Source organism: Perna viridis, chromosome 1 (genome assembly GCF_037379345.1).
Source record: "Perna viridis isolate PV_CMFRI_1.1 ecotype Kerala chromosome 1, ASM3737934v1, whole genome shotgun sequence".
NCBI classification, from domain to species: domain Eukaryota; kingdom Metazoa; phylum Mollusca; class Bivalvia; order Mytilida; family Mytilidae; genus Perna; species Perna viridis.
Window position 1 is genome coordinate 31,204,261 of NC_142445.1, and position 14,696 is coordinate 31,218,956.

At 34.6% G+C, this 14,696-nt stretch overlaps 1 protein-coding gene across 2 annotated transcripts; it reads right to left on the bottom strand.

Moving 5' to 3' along the window:
• Positions 1 to 8,250: 8,250 nt before the first annotated feature.
• Positions 8,251 to 14,696, bottom strand: LOC148628358 (uncharacterized). 2 transcript variants are annotated; one of them, XM_088586088.1, is made up of 3 exons: positions 14,505 to 14,696; positions 12,308 to 12,579; positions 8,251 to 9,443 (listed from the first exon to the last, which is right to left on the bottom strand). In XM_088586088.1, exons 2-3 carry the CDS (start codon positions 12,318 to 12,320, stop codon positions 8,269 to 8,271), a joined length of 1,188 nt encoding a protein of 395 aa, XP_088442214.1. In that variant the 5' UTR covers positions 12,321 to 12,579; positions 14,505 to 14,696; the 3' UTR covers positions 8,251 to 8,268. The 2 variants fall into 2 exon arrangements, with proteins under 2 accessions (XP_088442214.1, XP_088442212.1); XM_088586086.1 differs by having other exon boundaries at positions 8,251 to 12,579.

The following is a 14,696-nucleotide window of genomic DNA, read 5'->3' on the forward strand; positions in this document are numbered from 1 at the left end:
TGATAATATTATATGGACAGAATATGGTTTAACAAAATTTTTAATAACTTCCGACTCTATTATAATTTTTTTGTTATATTTAATTATAATCAGAGATCATCGAAGGAAAAAAGGAAATTCTAAATCGCACACAGAAAAAGGTAAGTAGTCCATTTAACCGGTAATCTGCACTCTTTTCCTTTCATCTTGTCGACATATATTTTTCTTTCTCAGATACATAATCGGAAATATCCATCAAATTAATGGAAATTATTTTGACCTTTCAAATCTTCTTAAGAGATTAAAATGAAAATGGCGTCACGCACCAACAGTCTGTTGTTGCACATTTGATATTTTACTTTACTTTTACACAACAAAGAAGTTAAAAACTTCAAATGCACTGGAATGAACACCACAAAGCAATATTTGATTTCCGATTACCAGAAGAATAGTTGCTTATGATAATATCATGTGGACCATCTCACATGATATTGTCCGTATTAAAATCGAAAATAACTATATCCACTATATCCAGAAAATGTTATGAGTAACATGGGTGAAAAATTCTACATGACTTTCGATTACACAAAGGTAATCACTGCTTACTCCTCAGTGTGCAAAACTGCATAATGTTATCGTGAGACATGCGTTCTACGCCTTAGCTAAGGTCACATGATATGCATAGATAAAATCTTAGTGATAATGACTATTTGAACACGTCCGTCTGTTCTCTTTGATATGACAGCAAACCAAATCAAGGACTAGATTAAGACTAGATGAAAAAAAAAACGTTGAAACGAAAGGTGAGACTCTGCGACATTTTGATTAAATCCGATTTCTTATTGGTGTTTCGATGTTTATTGAAAAAGAAAACTCAGGCGCAATCAATTTACAATGGTTTGTTAATAAACGTCACTTAATGTTTGAACTGTATGGAGCGAACTTGGCAGAATTATTTACTTCAATTAATTGTGATGATTGAAGTAAGGAAAAAAGATTAAACTGACTAGCACAAAGTCAGATAATGATATTTTTTCAACCCTTTCTCGAATTAGAATTCAATGATGGAGACTCATTTCGGTTTTAAGGATACCGAAAAAGTACAAGAAATGGCGATTTTAGAAGTCGTTTGGAAGACTTTGATTCCTATTACGGGTAACCGATCAAAGTGTGTTCATTTTTGCAACCTTTGGTTACGGGTAATGTTTTCTACAATTTCTCTCAAATTTTTACCGATCTTTGGGTCGCTCATAATATTGACTAAGGATCCAGATTAGGAAACAAATTAAACAACAAGCAATTGTTAATAAAATGGTGAATAAAACAAGCAAGCACAAACCTCTTAAAATTCCTAAAAATATTTATATTACAATTAATTATTCTTACATCGAAAGTTCTATTGTTTGACAGATATATCTTATCATGAATGGACCACCGCATATGTTCTTTAAAATCATCCAATATATTTACAAGTTCGATACATCTTTCTTAAAGGAATGACTGTTATGATTTTGCGGTCTATAAAGAAATAACTACAATCACATGGTGCACACAAAAGAGCCTGCGTAGCAGGTTATTTTCAAATGTGCACCACGAGCATTCAGGTTATTTCAAATAGACACAGTCTATTCTTACACTTGGCTTCTGGAACAGGGTTATGTTGCAACAAGATTGAAGTCATCACTACAGAAGTTATCGTTACGGTATATTCATCTGCGCCATAATAACTGATTTGATCAAAGTGTCATAGCTTTCCTTTCCTCATTTGCAACCAAGACATTACTTTTTATGCGCAATTCGGTGGGTTTGTCTTTCTAGAAAAGCTGAGGACGCTTACCTTTCCACTGCAATTTGTCAATGCTCCCAGTTTTAAGTAGAGTACTAGTTGCTCATGTACTTTTATAACTTTGTGTGTGTTGTTTTATTTATTACATGTTCTTTGTTGTGTTTATCTGTTTCCCATGTCTGGCCTTTGTCCCTGTATTACATTCTTTTGATTTTTTTTAGAATTTTGGTTCCCTTTCGTACTCCTTTATCCTTTTAATGCAAGAATTATCAGAAGTCTGTATGTTTTTTTTCACAAAGTGATATATTCACGGCTAAATCATTTAACACTTTGTGATATTAACTTTCAGTTGTATTTTAGGCCAGAGTGTGCCCTTATGCCCCTTCTCCATTACAGCAAAATATTTAACAACCGTGTTATTATACAATCTGACTTCCCATTATCACGTCAGTCCACGTTGATTTTTAAATAATCTCATAAAGAGACACGTAGATAAGTGAATAATTTGGAAATTAACATTTTTTATAAAGCAATCCTGTTTTACGCCTCTCAGCTATTATTTGACCGGTGACCTTCATGACCAAACTGTAACCAAATATAGAGGTTCCTGGTGGAAATTTTATTTCGTACTCCACATTGCAAGTTGTCTGAAATATTTTTAAAGAATTTTTTTAAACTTAAATATAATTTGCACCCACGATTTCTTTTTTGAAGAAATCAACTTGGATTATTTATTATTTTAATACTTTGAGACTTTCTGAATGGTGTTCCTGATAAAATTGACAAAAAATGACTAAGCACCTGTTTTTTTTTTTCTTTCCACGATTCTCAGTGTACTGTACTTCTCAATTTTACTATGAGGAAAAGTTCGAATGTGTGTTAATACCAGACTCCTTTCAGAATGACTTCGTAAAATATGTTTAAGATTTGGAGTAATAAAAAACATAATGCGTAACGTGAGAGGATAAAATTTTCAAATATCAAACTCAAAAGTCATTCCAACAAAATGATTGTAGAATTAAAACCTAAAATTTAAACAAAATTTAGATAAAAAAAACTAGTACGGGAAACCTTTTAAATATGTGTAATAAATTATAAAAAAAACTACATTTAATAAACTTATCAGATACAACCCACATTTGTCTACTTTATATGATAAGTGATATATAAACATAGTATAGCTAGGCCATTTTAATTGTAGTATATGTGATAGGGGTTAATATTTACATATGGAATATATCAGCTATCTACACATGGTATTGTATGAATTTGGAATCATTTTGAATTTCAGAAAAAAAATTTTTTAAATAATTGTAGAACTTACTCATACTGACGGGTTTAGTAATGCCGTCATGACCAGGGATGGGGGTTAGTAAGTTTTCCATGCCTTTTTTAACCAACTAACCTTACCCTTTAGTCATGCTGGCATGAATAACCCCCTTAGTGTGACTTAGTTTTACAGATCTTTTTTTTCTTTTTGTAATTTTAAAAATTCCGAAATAATTTCAAATTAATTCAAGTAATACCCTGTTTTAAAATTATCAAAGTAAGTAAAGATTCGCACTTCAACAGACGCTAGAGTGATACAAATGCAAGAAGGGATCCATTTGTAGGGAATATGTCATTTGTACTTTTGATTTGTAGATACAGATAAACTTAATGCATATATATAAATGGGTTACTTAAATGTATGCAATATAAGTATATAAATGTGTGACATTTTTTCATTGTCGTAGAGTAATCAAGGGAACCAAGGTTATTGCGGTAATCAAAAGAATGTAACCCAGGAACAAAGACCAGACATGGAAAACAGACATACACAACAAAGAACATAAGTAAATAAAATCATACATACAAAGTAACAAAAGCAAATGAGCAACTCGGACTCTACTAAAAACTGGGAGCATGGACCAGGTGCACCGGTAGGGTAAGGTCCTCTGCTTTTCTAGAAACACCCACCGAGTTGCTCATAAAAAGTCAAGTCCGGGGGAGACACACGAGGAAAGGAAAACTATGACCCTTTGAATAAATCAGTTTTCATGGTGCTGATGGATACTACATAACGATCCACTAGTTCACGATGACGACCATAAAACTTCTGTAGTGATGACTTCAATCTTGTAGCAACATAACCCTGTTCCAGAAGCCTATTTGTTAGAGTTCTAGCACGATACAAAAAGTCTGCGTAGTTTCGACAAGCTCTGGCATAACTTATGAGTTGTGATATGAACACTCCATACGCAGGTGCTTAAGGGATGTTGCCACAGATGAAAGGAAAGTTGACAATTCTGAATGAAAAGTCATCACGTTTGTCGTAAAGTTTGGTCAATAGTTTTCCTTTACCGTCGATTTCTAAGTGTAGGTCAAGATATGAACCTGACTTCACAGTGTCTGTAGTATCCTTTATCTCAAGTTCTTTTGGGTAGATGCGATGTATCAAATCCCCGAAATTAGGATTGTTTAAAGATAATACGTCATCTATATAGCGGAAACTGAGATTGAAGGATCTAGCCAAACGATATTCTTTCTTTCTAATCAGATCAGCTATAAAGTCAGCCTCATAAGAGTGAAGGAATAGGTCAGCAAGTAAGGGAGCACAATTTATTCCCATTGAAATGCCGACCGTTTGCTGGAAAACACGTCCACCACACTGTTGTATGTTAAAAATTCCAGCATTTTGTAAACATCTTCCTCTGTATATTTAAAAGATGATTTGGAATTATTTCTTACAAAGTATGAGGAATCTCTACCAAGAACTATATATTTGTATCTAGGTGTACCGTCTTGTTTTGAAAAACAACGATGTATAATGTTTTTAAGTCGTGATTTTAACTGAGTATTGGGAATAGAAGTATACAGTGTTGAAAAATCATAGGTTTTAATGCTATTATATTCAGATAATAGTCTTGAACTGATTGTCTCGAAAAAATCTTCTGAATTTTTCAGGATCCACATTGAATTAATACCACTACGGGAGTAACAAGTGTTGTGATAGGACTGTAGACCCTCTTTGACAGTTGTGAGTATAGAAGTTAAAAGTTTTGAAAGAGGTTTGGTGGTACATTTTGCAGATCCAGCTATGAATCGTTGTTTCTATGGATTCTTGTGAAGTTTAGGAATCCAGTACATAGACGGTAAATCACAATCATCGTCCTTGGTAGGGAAACCAAAAGAGGATAGCGCAGATTTATGGTTTTCCACAATCTCTTCTTTGGAAAGAGTGGTACCAGTGTAGGTCTTATCACTGTTATTATTTTCTACGTCTACCTCTGATAATAAACATTGCATATAAAACGTTTTGCAGACAAAAACAATGTTGTTTTGGGATTTGTCTGCTGGTACGACAACATATTTGTCATGTATAGTAGACAATGTTTTTGCTACATCGGGGTCTTTGAAAACTGATGTAGCCTTGACACTCACTGACCTACTTAAAACTTTCATTCGTTTCAAAATTAAAGACCTCACGGCCTTCAACCACTCTGACAGAGAATCAATGTCTTCTTGTTCTCGTTTTATCCATTTTCTTGCATAGTCTTCGACGGCATCCATAAGAACTTTAAAGTTATAATTCCAATTTATGAAGCGTGGTTCACGGTACTTGAGACCTTTAGAAAGGATATTACGCAGAGATTCGTTTTCGATAATGGTTAAATCTCCCGAACGACGTGACCAGAAGGACCATATTTGAATGGAGAGGTTTTGCAAGAACAGTCAGGTGGTTTAGCCTTGAAGTCCTCAATCTCGAGGTTCTGCAATAGCCTTTTATAATTTAAAAATTTGGATACGATTGGTGAAGTATAGGAATATGAAATAATTGGTATGGATTTGTCTTTGAAATATGGGGGAATTTTGTTGATAACGTTTTTTTGATGGAGGATTTAGCCAAATTAATTGCATCTACACCTTTGTTGACAAACGGTAGTGGAAGAAATGATCGTTTTTCTCCATCTTGACTTTTCACACAAATTGGTTTAAAGTGTCTGTGGAAACCAATATCCAAAATGATGGCAACAAGTCTGTATAATGATGAAGTGGGGTCAGAAACAGGAGTGTCAAGACTTGTTTTGTAAAGGGAGTGTAGTAGAGTGGGAGGTACAGAATAAAGTTTGGTTCTAATGTAATGAAGTCTAAGAGGTTTTTGTATGAAAGGAAGGAGACCATCTATGGAGACATCATGTAACTTAGGTGACGTATAGTGGCGATGGCCATGACTCCTTTCTCGTCTTGGATTTTTGTCAAATAAATTCATCACATTTATGTTATTGTTATAATGGCTTGAAAGGTTTCCTATACTTTTGATTTTGTCATTGCATTCGTAAGGTATTGCAGTACCTAGTCGGCGTATCCAGTACTCCTCGCTTTCCCTACGATAGTTTTTACTTATAACGGGACTGTTCGTAGGATGGTAATTTTTTTCTAAAATACGAACTTTCATGGAGAGGATTGAATGATCTTTTTGATTAAAGTGTTTATAAATTGTCGGGAAATTGGTGGTGTTAATTCCCGAACGATGACCGCACATTCTTTTATTTAATCGTTCTTGCGTTTCTCTGACATATGTTAAACCACATAAATTCTAATCCATATATATATAGTTTGTTGATTTGCAACTTAAGTCATCGTGACTTCTTGTATGGAAGGTTTTGTTTGTAAGGGAACTGGAGAAGTAAGGGTCGGTTATAAGAATGTTGCATGTTTTGCAATTTTTTATGCCACATTTTGATATGGTACAATGTGGTTCGTCATCGTTGTAGTCAAATATATCGTTTAAAGTGATGGAACATGGTTTGATAATTTTAAAATAGTCAGAATTTTCGTACTGGAATAGATGGTCTGCACACTGAACGTGTGATTGGGTACTTTTAGTTGAATTGGTCGAGGCACTTTCCATACCAAATGTGAGTGTGCTAAGATTCCCATCTGGGGACACCACATACTTATAAGACAACAGAGTGTCCGATCTGCTGTCAGGTTCGGACCTTTTTATACTGGGCGACGTCCGCGCTTGTTTTTCTTTCATTCCTCTGGTTAAAACCATTAATTTTAAAAATTGTATTACTAGGTTGATGATACCCTCGGGGACAAAATCTACCAGCAGAGGTATCGACCCAGTGGTGTGAAAGAGTAATCAAGGGAACCAAGGTTATAGCGGTAATCAAAAGAATGTAATCCAGGGACAAAGACCAGACATGGAAAACAGACATACACAACAAAGAACATAAAGTAACTAAAATCATACATACAAAGTAACAAAAGTAAATGAGCAACTCGGACTCCACTAAAAACTGGGAGCATGGACCAGGTGCACCGGTAGGGTAAGCGTCCTCTGCTTTTCTAGAAACACCCACCGAGTTCCTCATAAAAAGTCAAGTCCGGGGTAGACAAACGAGGAAAGGAAAACTATGACCTGTTGTTTAAAACAGTTTTCATAGGGGTGATGGATACACCATAACGATCCACGAGTTCATGATGACGACCATAAAACTTCTGTAGTGATGACTTCAATCTTGTAGCAACATAACCCTGTTCCAGAAGCCTATTTGTTAGAATTCTAGCGCGATACAAAAAGTCTGCGTAGTTTCGGCAAGCTCTGGCATAACGTTTGAGTTGTGATATGAACACTCCATACGCAGGAGCCGAAGGGATGTTGCCACAGATGAAAGGAAAGTTGACAATTCTGAATGAAAAGTCATCACGTTTGTCGTAAAGTTTGGTTAATAGTTTTCCTTTACCATCGATTTCTAAGTGTAGGTCAAGATATGAGGCTGACTTTACAGTGTCTGTAGTATCTTTTATCTCAAGTTCTTTTGGGTAGATTCGATGTATCAAATCCCCGAAATTAGGATTGTTTAAAGATAACACGTTATCTATTTAGCGGAAATTGAGATTGAAGGATCTAGTCAAGCAATATTCTTTCTTTCTGATCAGATCAGCTATAAAGTCAGCCTCATAAGAGTGAAGGAATAGAATAAAACTTTTATTCGTTTCAAAATTAAAGACCTCACCGCCTTTAACCACTCTGACAAAGAATCAATGTCTTCTTGTCTCGTTTTATCCATTTTCTTGCATAGTCCTCGACGGCATTCATAAGAACTTTAAAGTTATAATATATATGTCAAAATATATGAATGGGGTGTGTAACAATGTTCTTGATCGCACACGCGTATCCAATTAGGGAAACAAATATTTGATTTTATGGGGAGTTAGGATCAAATTTAAAATAAAAATACAGGATTGAAATTTTCAAGAAATAAAAAGGCAAAATTTATTATTGCCCTAATATTTTTTTTATATTTAAAAAAAAATAGCCATATGAATAAAAAGGCAGGACCTAAATTGTCTTAAAACAAAATAGCAAGATGGTAAATTTGAACCTTCTAGCCCAACTTTAAAATCAAAATGTCGCGCCCTTACCTGTCAAGTAAATCCCATAGGTACAACAAAAACCATTTGGGTGATTCAATGATACCTGGTACTTTTGTTATTACCTTTATTTTGGACTACTTAATTGAGCGTTGTAATACTATGTATACAGAGATAAAATCAGCCGGTTCACTTGACTTATCTGAGTTCAATTTGGGTGGTTCAGTCATCATTCTGCATTTACCCTTCACAGACGTTTTCAAACCCTTGAAATGAACAATTCCAAGTGTTATGACTAATATCACAAATAATAGCCGAATGGCCCCTGCTACTGTACTAGAGTAAATGACAAAAGTCTGATCTCCTTCTCCGTTTTCGATACCTGATTCTGTGGTTATAAGTATGTCAGTTGGACCATTTTGAAGCGTAGTGTCTACAGTGTCGTGTGAAATTTTGGTCTGGGTGTTTACAGTATCAGACGAGCTTTGAAAAGATTGTGCCGTTGTTTCCATGACACCAAGTGAGGTGTTGATGATTGAATTCTCGAAGGTGTGGACGTCATTAGAGTCGAGGGTCGAGATTTCCGTTGTTTCAGATGAGCTGTCAGAACCTATGGTCGACGACGATACAAGAAAGGTATAGGTCGTGCCAACAGTTGATTGTGAGACATTGACATTTTCGGTCGTGGGATCAACCGTTTCGGGAGAGATGTGGGAACCAATGGTCGTTGTACCAACAGTTGATCGCGAGACATGTGAGCTTTTAGTCGTGGGTTCTGCCGTTTCGGAAGATATTTGGGAACTAATGGTCGTCGGGTCAACAGTTGATCGCGAGACATAGGAGTTTTCAGACGTAAGATCCGTCGTTTCGGAAGAAATATGAGAAATAACGGTCGTTCGGTCAACAGTTGCAGTTGATTGCGAGTCATGCGAGATTTCAGTAGTTGTTTCCGCCGTTTCGGATGATATATGATAACCAAAAGTAGTTGTGTCAACATTGGATGGTGAGACACGGGGGCTTCCGGTCGTGGGAACCGCCGCTTTGAATGAGATATGAGAAACAAAAGTCGTTGAGTCAACAATTAAGTGTGAGACATAGAAGCTTTCAGTCGTGGGCTCAACACGTAGAGGTGACGTTTGAATACTCTCAGACTGGTTCGTTGTTATCTCAGTTGTGTTTGAGGCATAAGAGTTCTTATTTGTTATTTCCGTTGCTTTGGATGAGTTTTGAAATCCAGTTGTTGCTTCAACAGTTTCAGATGCCATATTGGAGTTTTCGATTGTGGATTCACTAATGAATATGGATTCATCTTCTGAACAATTATAAAAGTAAATATCAATCATAAAAAAATGATGAGATTTAAAAAAAAAATCCTTTGAAAGAAAGTTGAACACTAGCAAATTGTGTATATTTTTCAGAATATGAGTATCATACAAGTGGTGAAACATAACTCATGAAATTAAGTTTTGCATGTGATGCATTCTTCCTATTTATGACATAAACTCAAAAAATGTTTGTAAAAACTTTTATCTTCGGTACATGAAGCATAATAGTCGGGTTGACTCTAAAAGACATTCATGGTTTGTTGTTTATTTTTATTATTATTATCATTATTATTTGCAAAACATTCTCGCAAAGACTTTAAATAGTTTTAGCACTCATTTTAGCATATTTTCACTCTAGAGTGAAAAAAGTTGACACCATTATTAGAATTAGTTCGGTATGTTATTTCAAAAATAATTCCAAACTAATTTGCATATGTCTTTTTCGCGCATTATGATTGGTTTCTCACTTTCTACGGCCTCAGCAATATAAACAAGCATGGTTTCCATTGCTTCGACAAATTAGAACCGATCAAGGCATCAATGAAACAGTACATGTATTATCTGTTTTATTCCATTTTCGACATCATATATTTTTAAACAGAATTATACTGAACGATTGTCGCAGAGCCAAAACGATCAATACAATTCAGATAGTTTTGAAATGGATTTACAATATTAAGCCCTGTTTCTTTTTACAAGAATTTATGGATAAATTCTGGAAAACCAGCAATGTATGCTATAATCACATACTTATCTTTGACGACTAGAACCGCACATATTTGTCCCGTGGTTTGTCTTAAAAAGTAAATATGGTGTGTTTAATAAATATAAAAATACGAATAATTGTTATTCAGAACTTAATAATGTCATAATACTAATGGTAGTTGTGACTGGTAATTTTGATATCGGAAATAATTAAGAAGAAGGATGATTTTAAGGACATGCAAAAAGCGAGTTTGATCATTATTCTCATCATTATAACTACAATTATATTTACTCCAATCTCAGATTTGTGTTGATAGAGTGCTAATTCAGCAGATAAGGTGTGTCGAAATAATGAATAATTGACTTTTACATTAAAAGTGTTTTCTTTGTGAGAAAAGAGAGACAACCCTGGTGTATTTCATTGAAATTATGTAAATAAATAGTAATTTTATGTTAGGCTAGTCCCAAACTCTGTATGAATTATTGAAAATATCGTTTAAAGGAAATGTAGTGAAACTAAGATTTTCGCTGCGAAGACTTTGTGAACAGGAATTGTGAGTTTTAAAGCGAATACTACCAATGTTAGTGACTAGTTAAACGGGTATAAGTAGATTAAGATAGTTTGTTTTATATACCCAATATTGTCGAGGGCTGAAATACAAAATATATTGTTTCCTGTCTCTTCAGAAGAAGGCGTCCAAACAACAATAACAAACCACTCTCTTCCAGAAGCTCCATAAGGATAGAGTTCTGATTTTATCATTCCCTGGGGTGACAGAGTATTGATTTCAGTAATACTAAGAATAAATAAGCACACCTTATGAATGCAACTCATCACAACACCCCATTACACTGTAAAGCGAGAGAAATGAACATGTCGATATCATAAGTCAAGTACTACTGTAACAGCTTAATCATGAAATGAGCACACTAAGGATTGTGAACCACTAACCGGGAGATTTTCAGTTTATTTTTGTTACTTTACCAACAATTACAGAAAAAAAACTGAAACGTTTACAAAGCAAGTGTGTCTGATCACCATTTGCAAAGGATATGAAGTCATGTTTCCTTGATTTTGATAAATTATAATTTGTCTGAAAATGCAGAAGGCAACACTTCACTCTTAGCATTTTATCATGGAAGTGAACACATTTTATTAAGACTTGTACGATTTTCCTATTTTTAGCAGGCAATTGAAGATTAGCAATATATATCGTTTTGACAAATTTCATTTAAGATGTATCTAATTTCTTTTTTTTTAATGTGATAAACTGTGTAAACTTGATCAAATAGTGGTAAGAAGGCGGTTAATGATTTTTTGTGTATCTTAAAATATGCATTAGTATCTGTTTAATTTTATTTAAACATATTCTATTTTCAATACAGCTCAGGCAATCAAACACAAGTAATAAGGCTTAAAACTCCTTTTTAACTGCATAACATAAATTACACCTACAACATATTATTATAGAAATGTGCGCTTAATATGTGCAGTTTACATGATAATTTCCCAAACAATGGGAGGAACATATTGATGTTGCTTGTCGTTGTTGTTCTTATTGTTATTATTATTATTATTATTATTATTATTATTATTATTATTATTACAAGTTTAACCGCCTGCACAAAGTCCAGCGCCCTAGGCCATTCGGCCAGCTGGGCTAAATAAAAATATAGCTTTCGCTGGCCGGCTGTAACTTAGTGCACGATGTATGGTAGTGCGGGACAGTTCATCTAGGTGTTATTACGTAGGATAGAGGATAAAATTAACGATACATGTCACAACAAATTAATATTATACATCGTCTCATAATGTGGCGACTCTATTCGCTACACTGCTCCATCGGATCAAATTGATACAGGGAAGATAATGTAAGTATAGAAGGGTCTGATAAATTCCGAATGATGTTAGAACTGTCAATTTTTCAGGGTGAACAACCAAATACTTTGCAAATTTGACAGTCCTAACATCTTTGGGAACTTTCCAGACCCTTTTATACTTACGTTTTATTTTATTTTTGGTTGGGGGCAGTTTGGAGAAGTAAATGGGAATGGGAATTTTCCGGGAGCAAGATATGACTTAGCCATTTTTATTGAGCAAAAAACAGCGTTATCACGTAAGACCAGATAGACTGTCTTAATATACCTGACAGTTTCATTTCCACTCCTTGCAACAATACTAATATTGAACAGCTCGTTGACTAGCAAATGATGGTTGGATCTCTCTGTAATGATATTCGGAAGAAATACTGGTCTAGATGTACAGTTCTCTGTGTTGTTTGACACAAGCATAAGGAACTGCAAAGGGACGCTGCTACGTGGATCTGTAGCATTTACAGACGGGAAGTCTTCTATTTGGATGGCTACTGCATACTATCCCATTGGCCCTGTGGCATTGTAAGACAGAGTGCACGTTTCCTGTTGAATACAAAAGCGTTATAAACATTTTTTTCAAATTTACGCATGCAAGATGATAGATAGATAGATAGATAGATAGATAGATAGATAGATAGATAGATATACGCTTAACGCAATTTTGATATATTATAAACTGATATATGCTTCAAGAGTTTCCTAAAATCTCACCATATACATACTTAAAAAAATAAACTCAATAAAAATTTTCAATCATACACAATATAAAAAACACTGCATCTGCCATTATTAGAAAAAATGTTGAAGACTGTCAATTAATATAATGTTCCAGGATAGTGCATAATTATTGTTATTAACATCAAGTCATAATACATTTCAGGACAACTTTTATTGATGATTTGATAAATACTAGTAATTACCTATATCCACAGAAAATAAAGTATATACTAAATGAACCGATTTATCCGTTGATGAAAAACACATCATAAGGATTTGTTGTTTTGTGAAAAACTACCTCGTCTAAAACTGAATCGTCAAATGCCTGCCAAACACCGCTACATTCATCATTTGGTGAACTACGTGCCTATCTACATCTTACAGTGTCATTGTCATCATCAGCGACTGCAGTATTGATAAAACATTAATATAATGCGATTAATATAATGGGTAGATGCGATGCATAAAATCCCCGAAACTAGGATTATTTAACGACAATACGTCATTTATTTAGCGGAAACTGAGATTAAAGGATCTGGCTAAATGATTTTTCTTCCTTTGGCTCAGGTCAGCTATGAACCAACCAGCTTCATAAGAGTGAAGGAATAGTCAGCGAGTGGAAGAGCACAATTTGTTACAATTGGAATGTCGACCGTTTGTTGAACAACTCGTCCACCACACTGGACAAACATGTTGTCGATCAAAAATTCAAGCATTTTGAAGTCCTCAATCTCGATATCTTGCAATAGCCTTTTATAATTAAATATTTTTTATGCAATCGGGGATGTATAGGAATATGAAATAATCGGTATTGAAATTTGAAATGACGGCGGATTTTTGTTCGTGACCGTTCGTGATAGCGAATGTTAGCAAAGTCAATTGCATTTATACCTTTGTAGACAAACGGTAGTTGAAGAAATGATCGTTTTTTCTTCATCTCATCTTGACCTTTAACACAAACTGGTTTAAAGAGTCTGTGGAAGCAAATATCCAAAATAATGGCCAAAAGTCTGTATAATGATGAGGTAGGTTCAGAAATTGGAGTATCAAGACTCGTTTTGCATAAAGAGTGTAGCAAATTGAGAGATATATAATATAGTATAGTTCGAATGAGATAAAGTCCAAAAGCTTTTTGTATGAAAGAAAAAGGACCATCTATGGAGACCCTCATGCATCTTAGGTGATGTATTGTGGCGGTGCTAATGACTCCTCATCCGTCTTGGATTCAAATAAATTTATCACAGTTACATTATTGTTATAGTGGCCCGAAAAGTGACACTTAACATCTGTTATCAATGTGTTCACGATTATTTCTTTTGCATAGCAGTGTAACAGGAGTGTAATAGATTATAAGCTCATAAATCTATTAAGTGGATTTATTATCCGTTTCATCCACTTTTGAACTTTTCCATCGCCTTTATGTGATTAAAACCAACCTGGAACTTTAATATGATAACTGCATCCTTGGTTAAAACGGACAATAGGCTGAATCCCGGTGGTGGGCGAAGTATCATTACGAACTGTCATATCTGCTATCGTCTTCACAACCCAATTTCCGTTGTCCCTTTCAACAAGAGATATCCAACAACAGCTTGAGTGTCTTGATGACAATAAAGATCTGTTTATAACATGATTACAAAATGAAATATGTTTAAAGTCTGAGAATAAGAAGCCAATGCATGTTGCTATAAATGTTTCCAATAACTATAAATATAGTAACTTGTGTTGTATGTTTGTATAAATCGATATACCTGATTATTTCCGACTGGTTTCAATGTTATCAAACCTCCACGAACGTGGCTGCAGTTTACGACGTGGAGTATTGTAAGCAAAACCGGTACAAGATTAATATAATACACAACCATTATAACTGATGAAACATCTAAGAGTTCGTCTTTTTTAGAAGCAAACATTTATATACCGTAAGTAAAACGGAAGTCTTG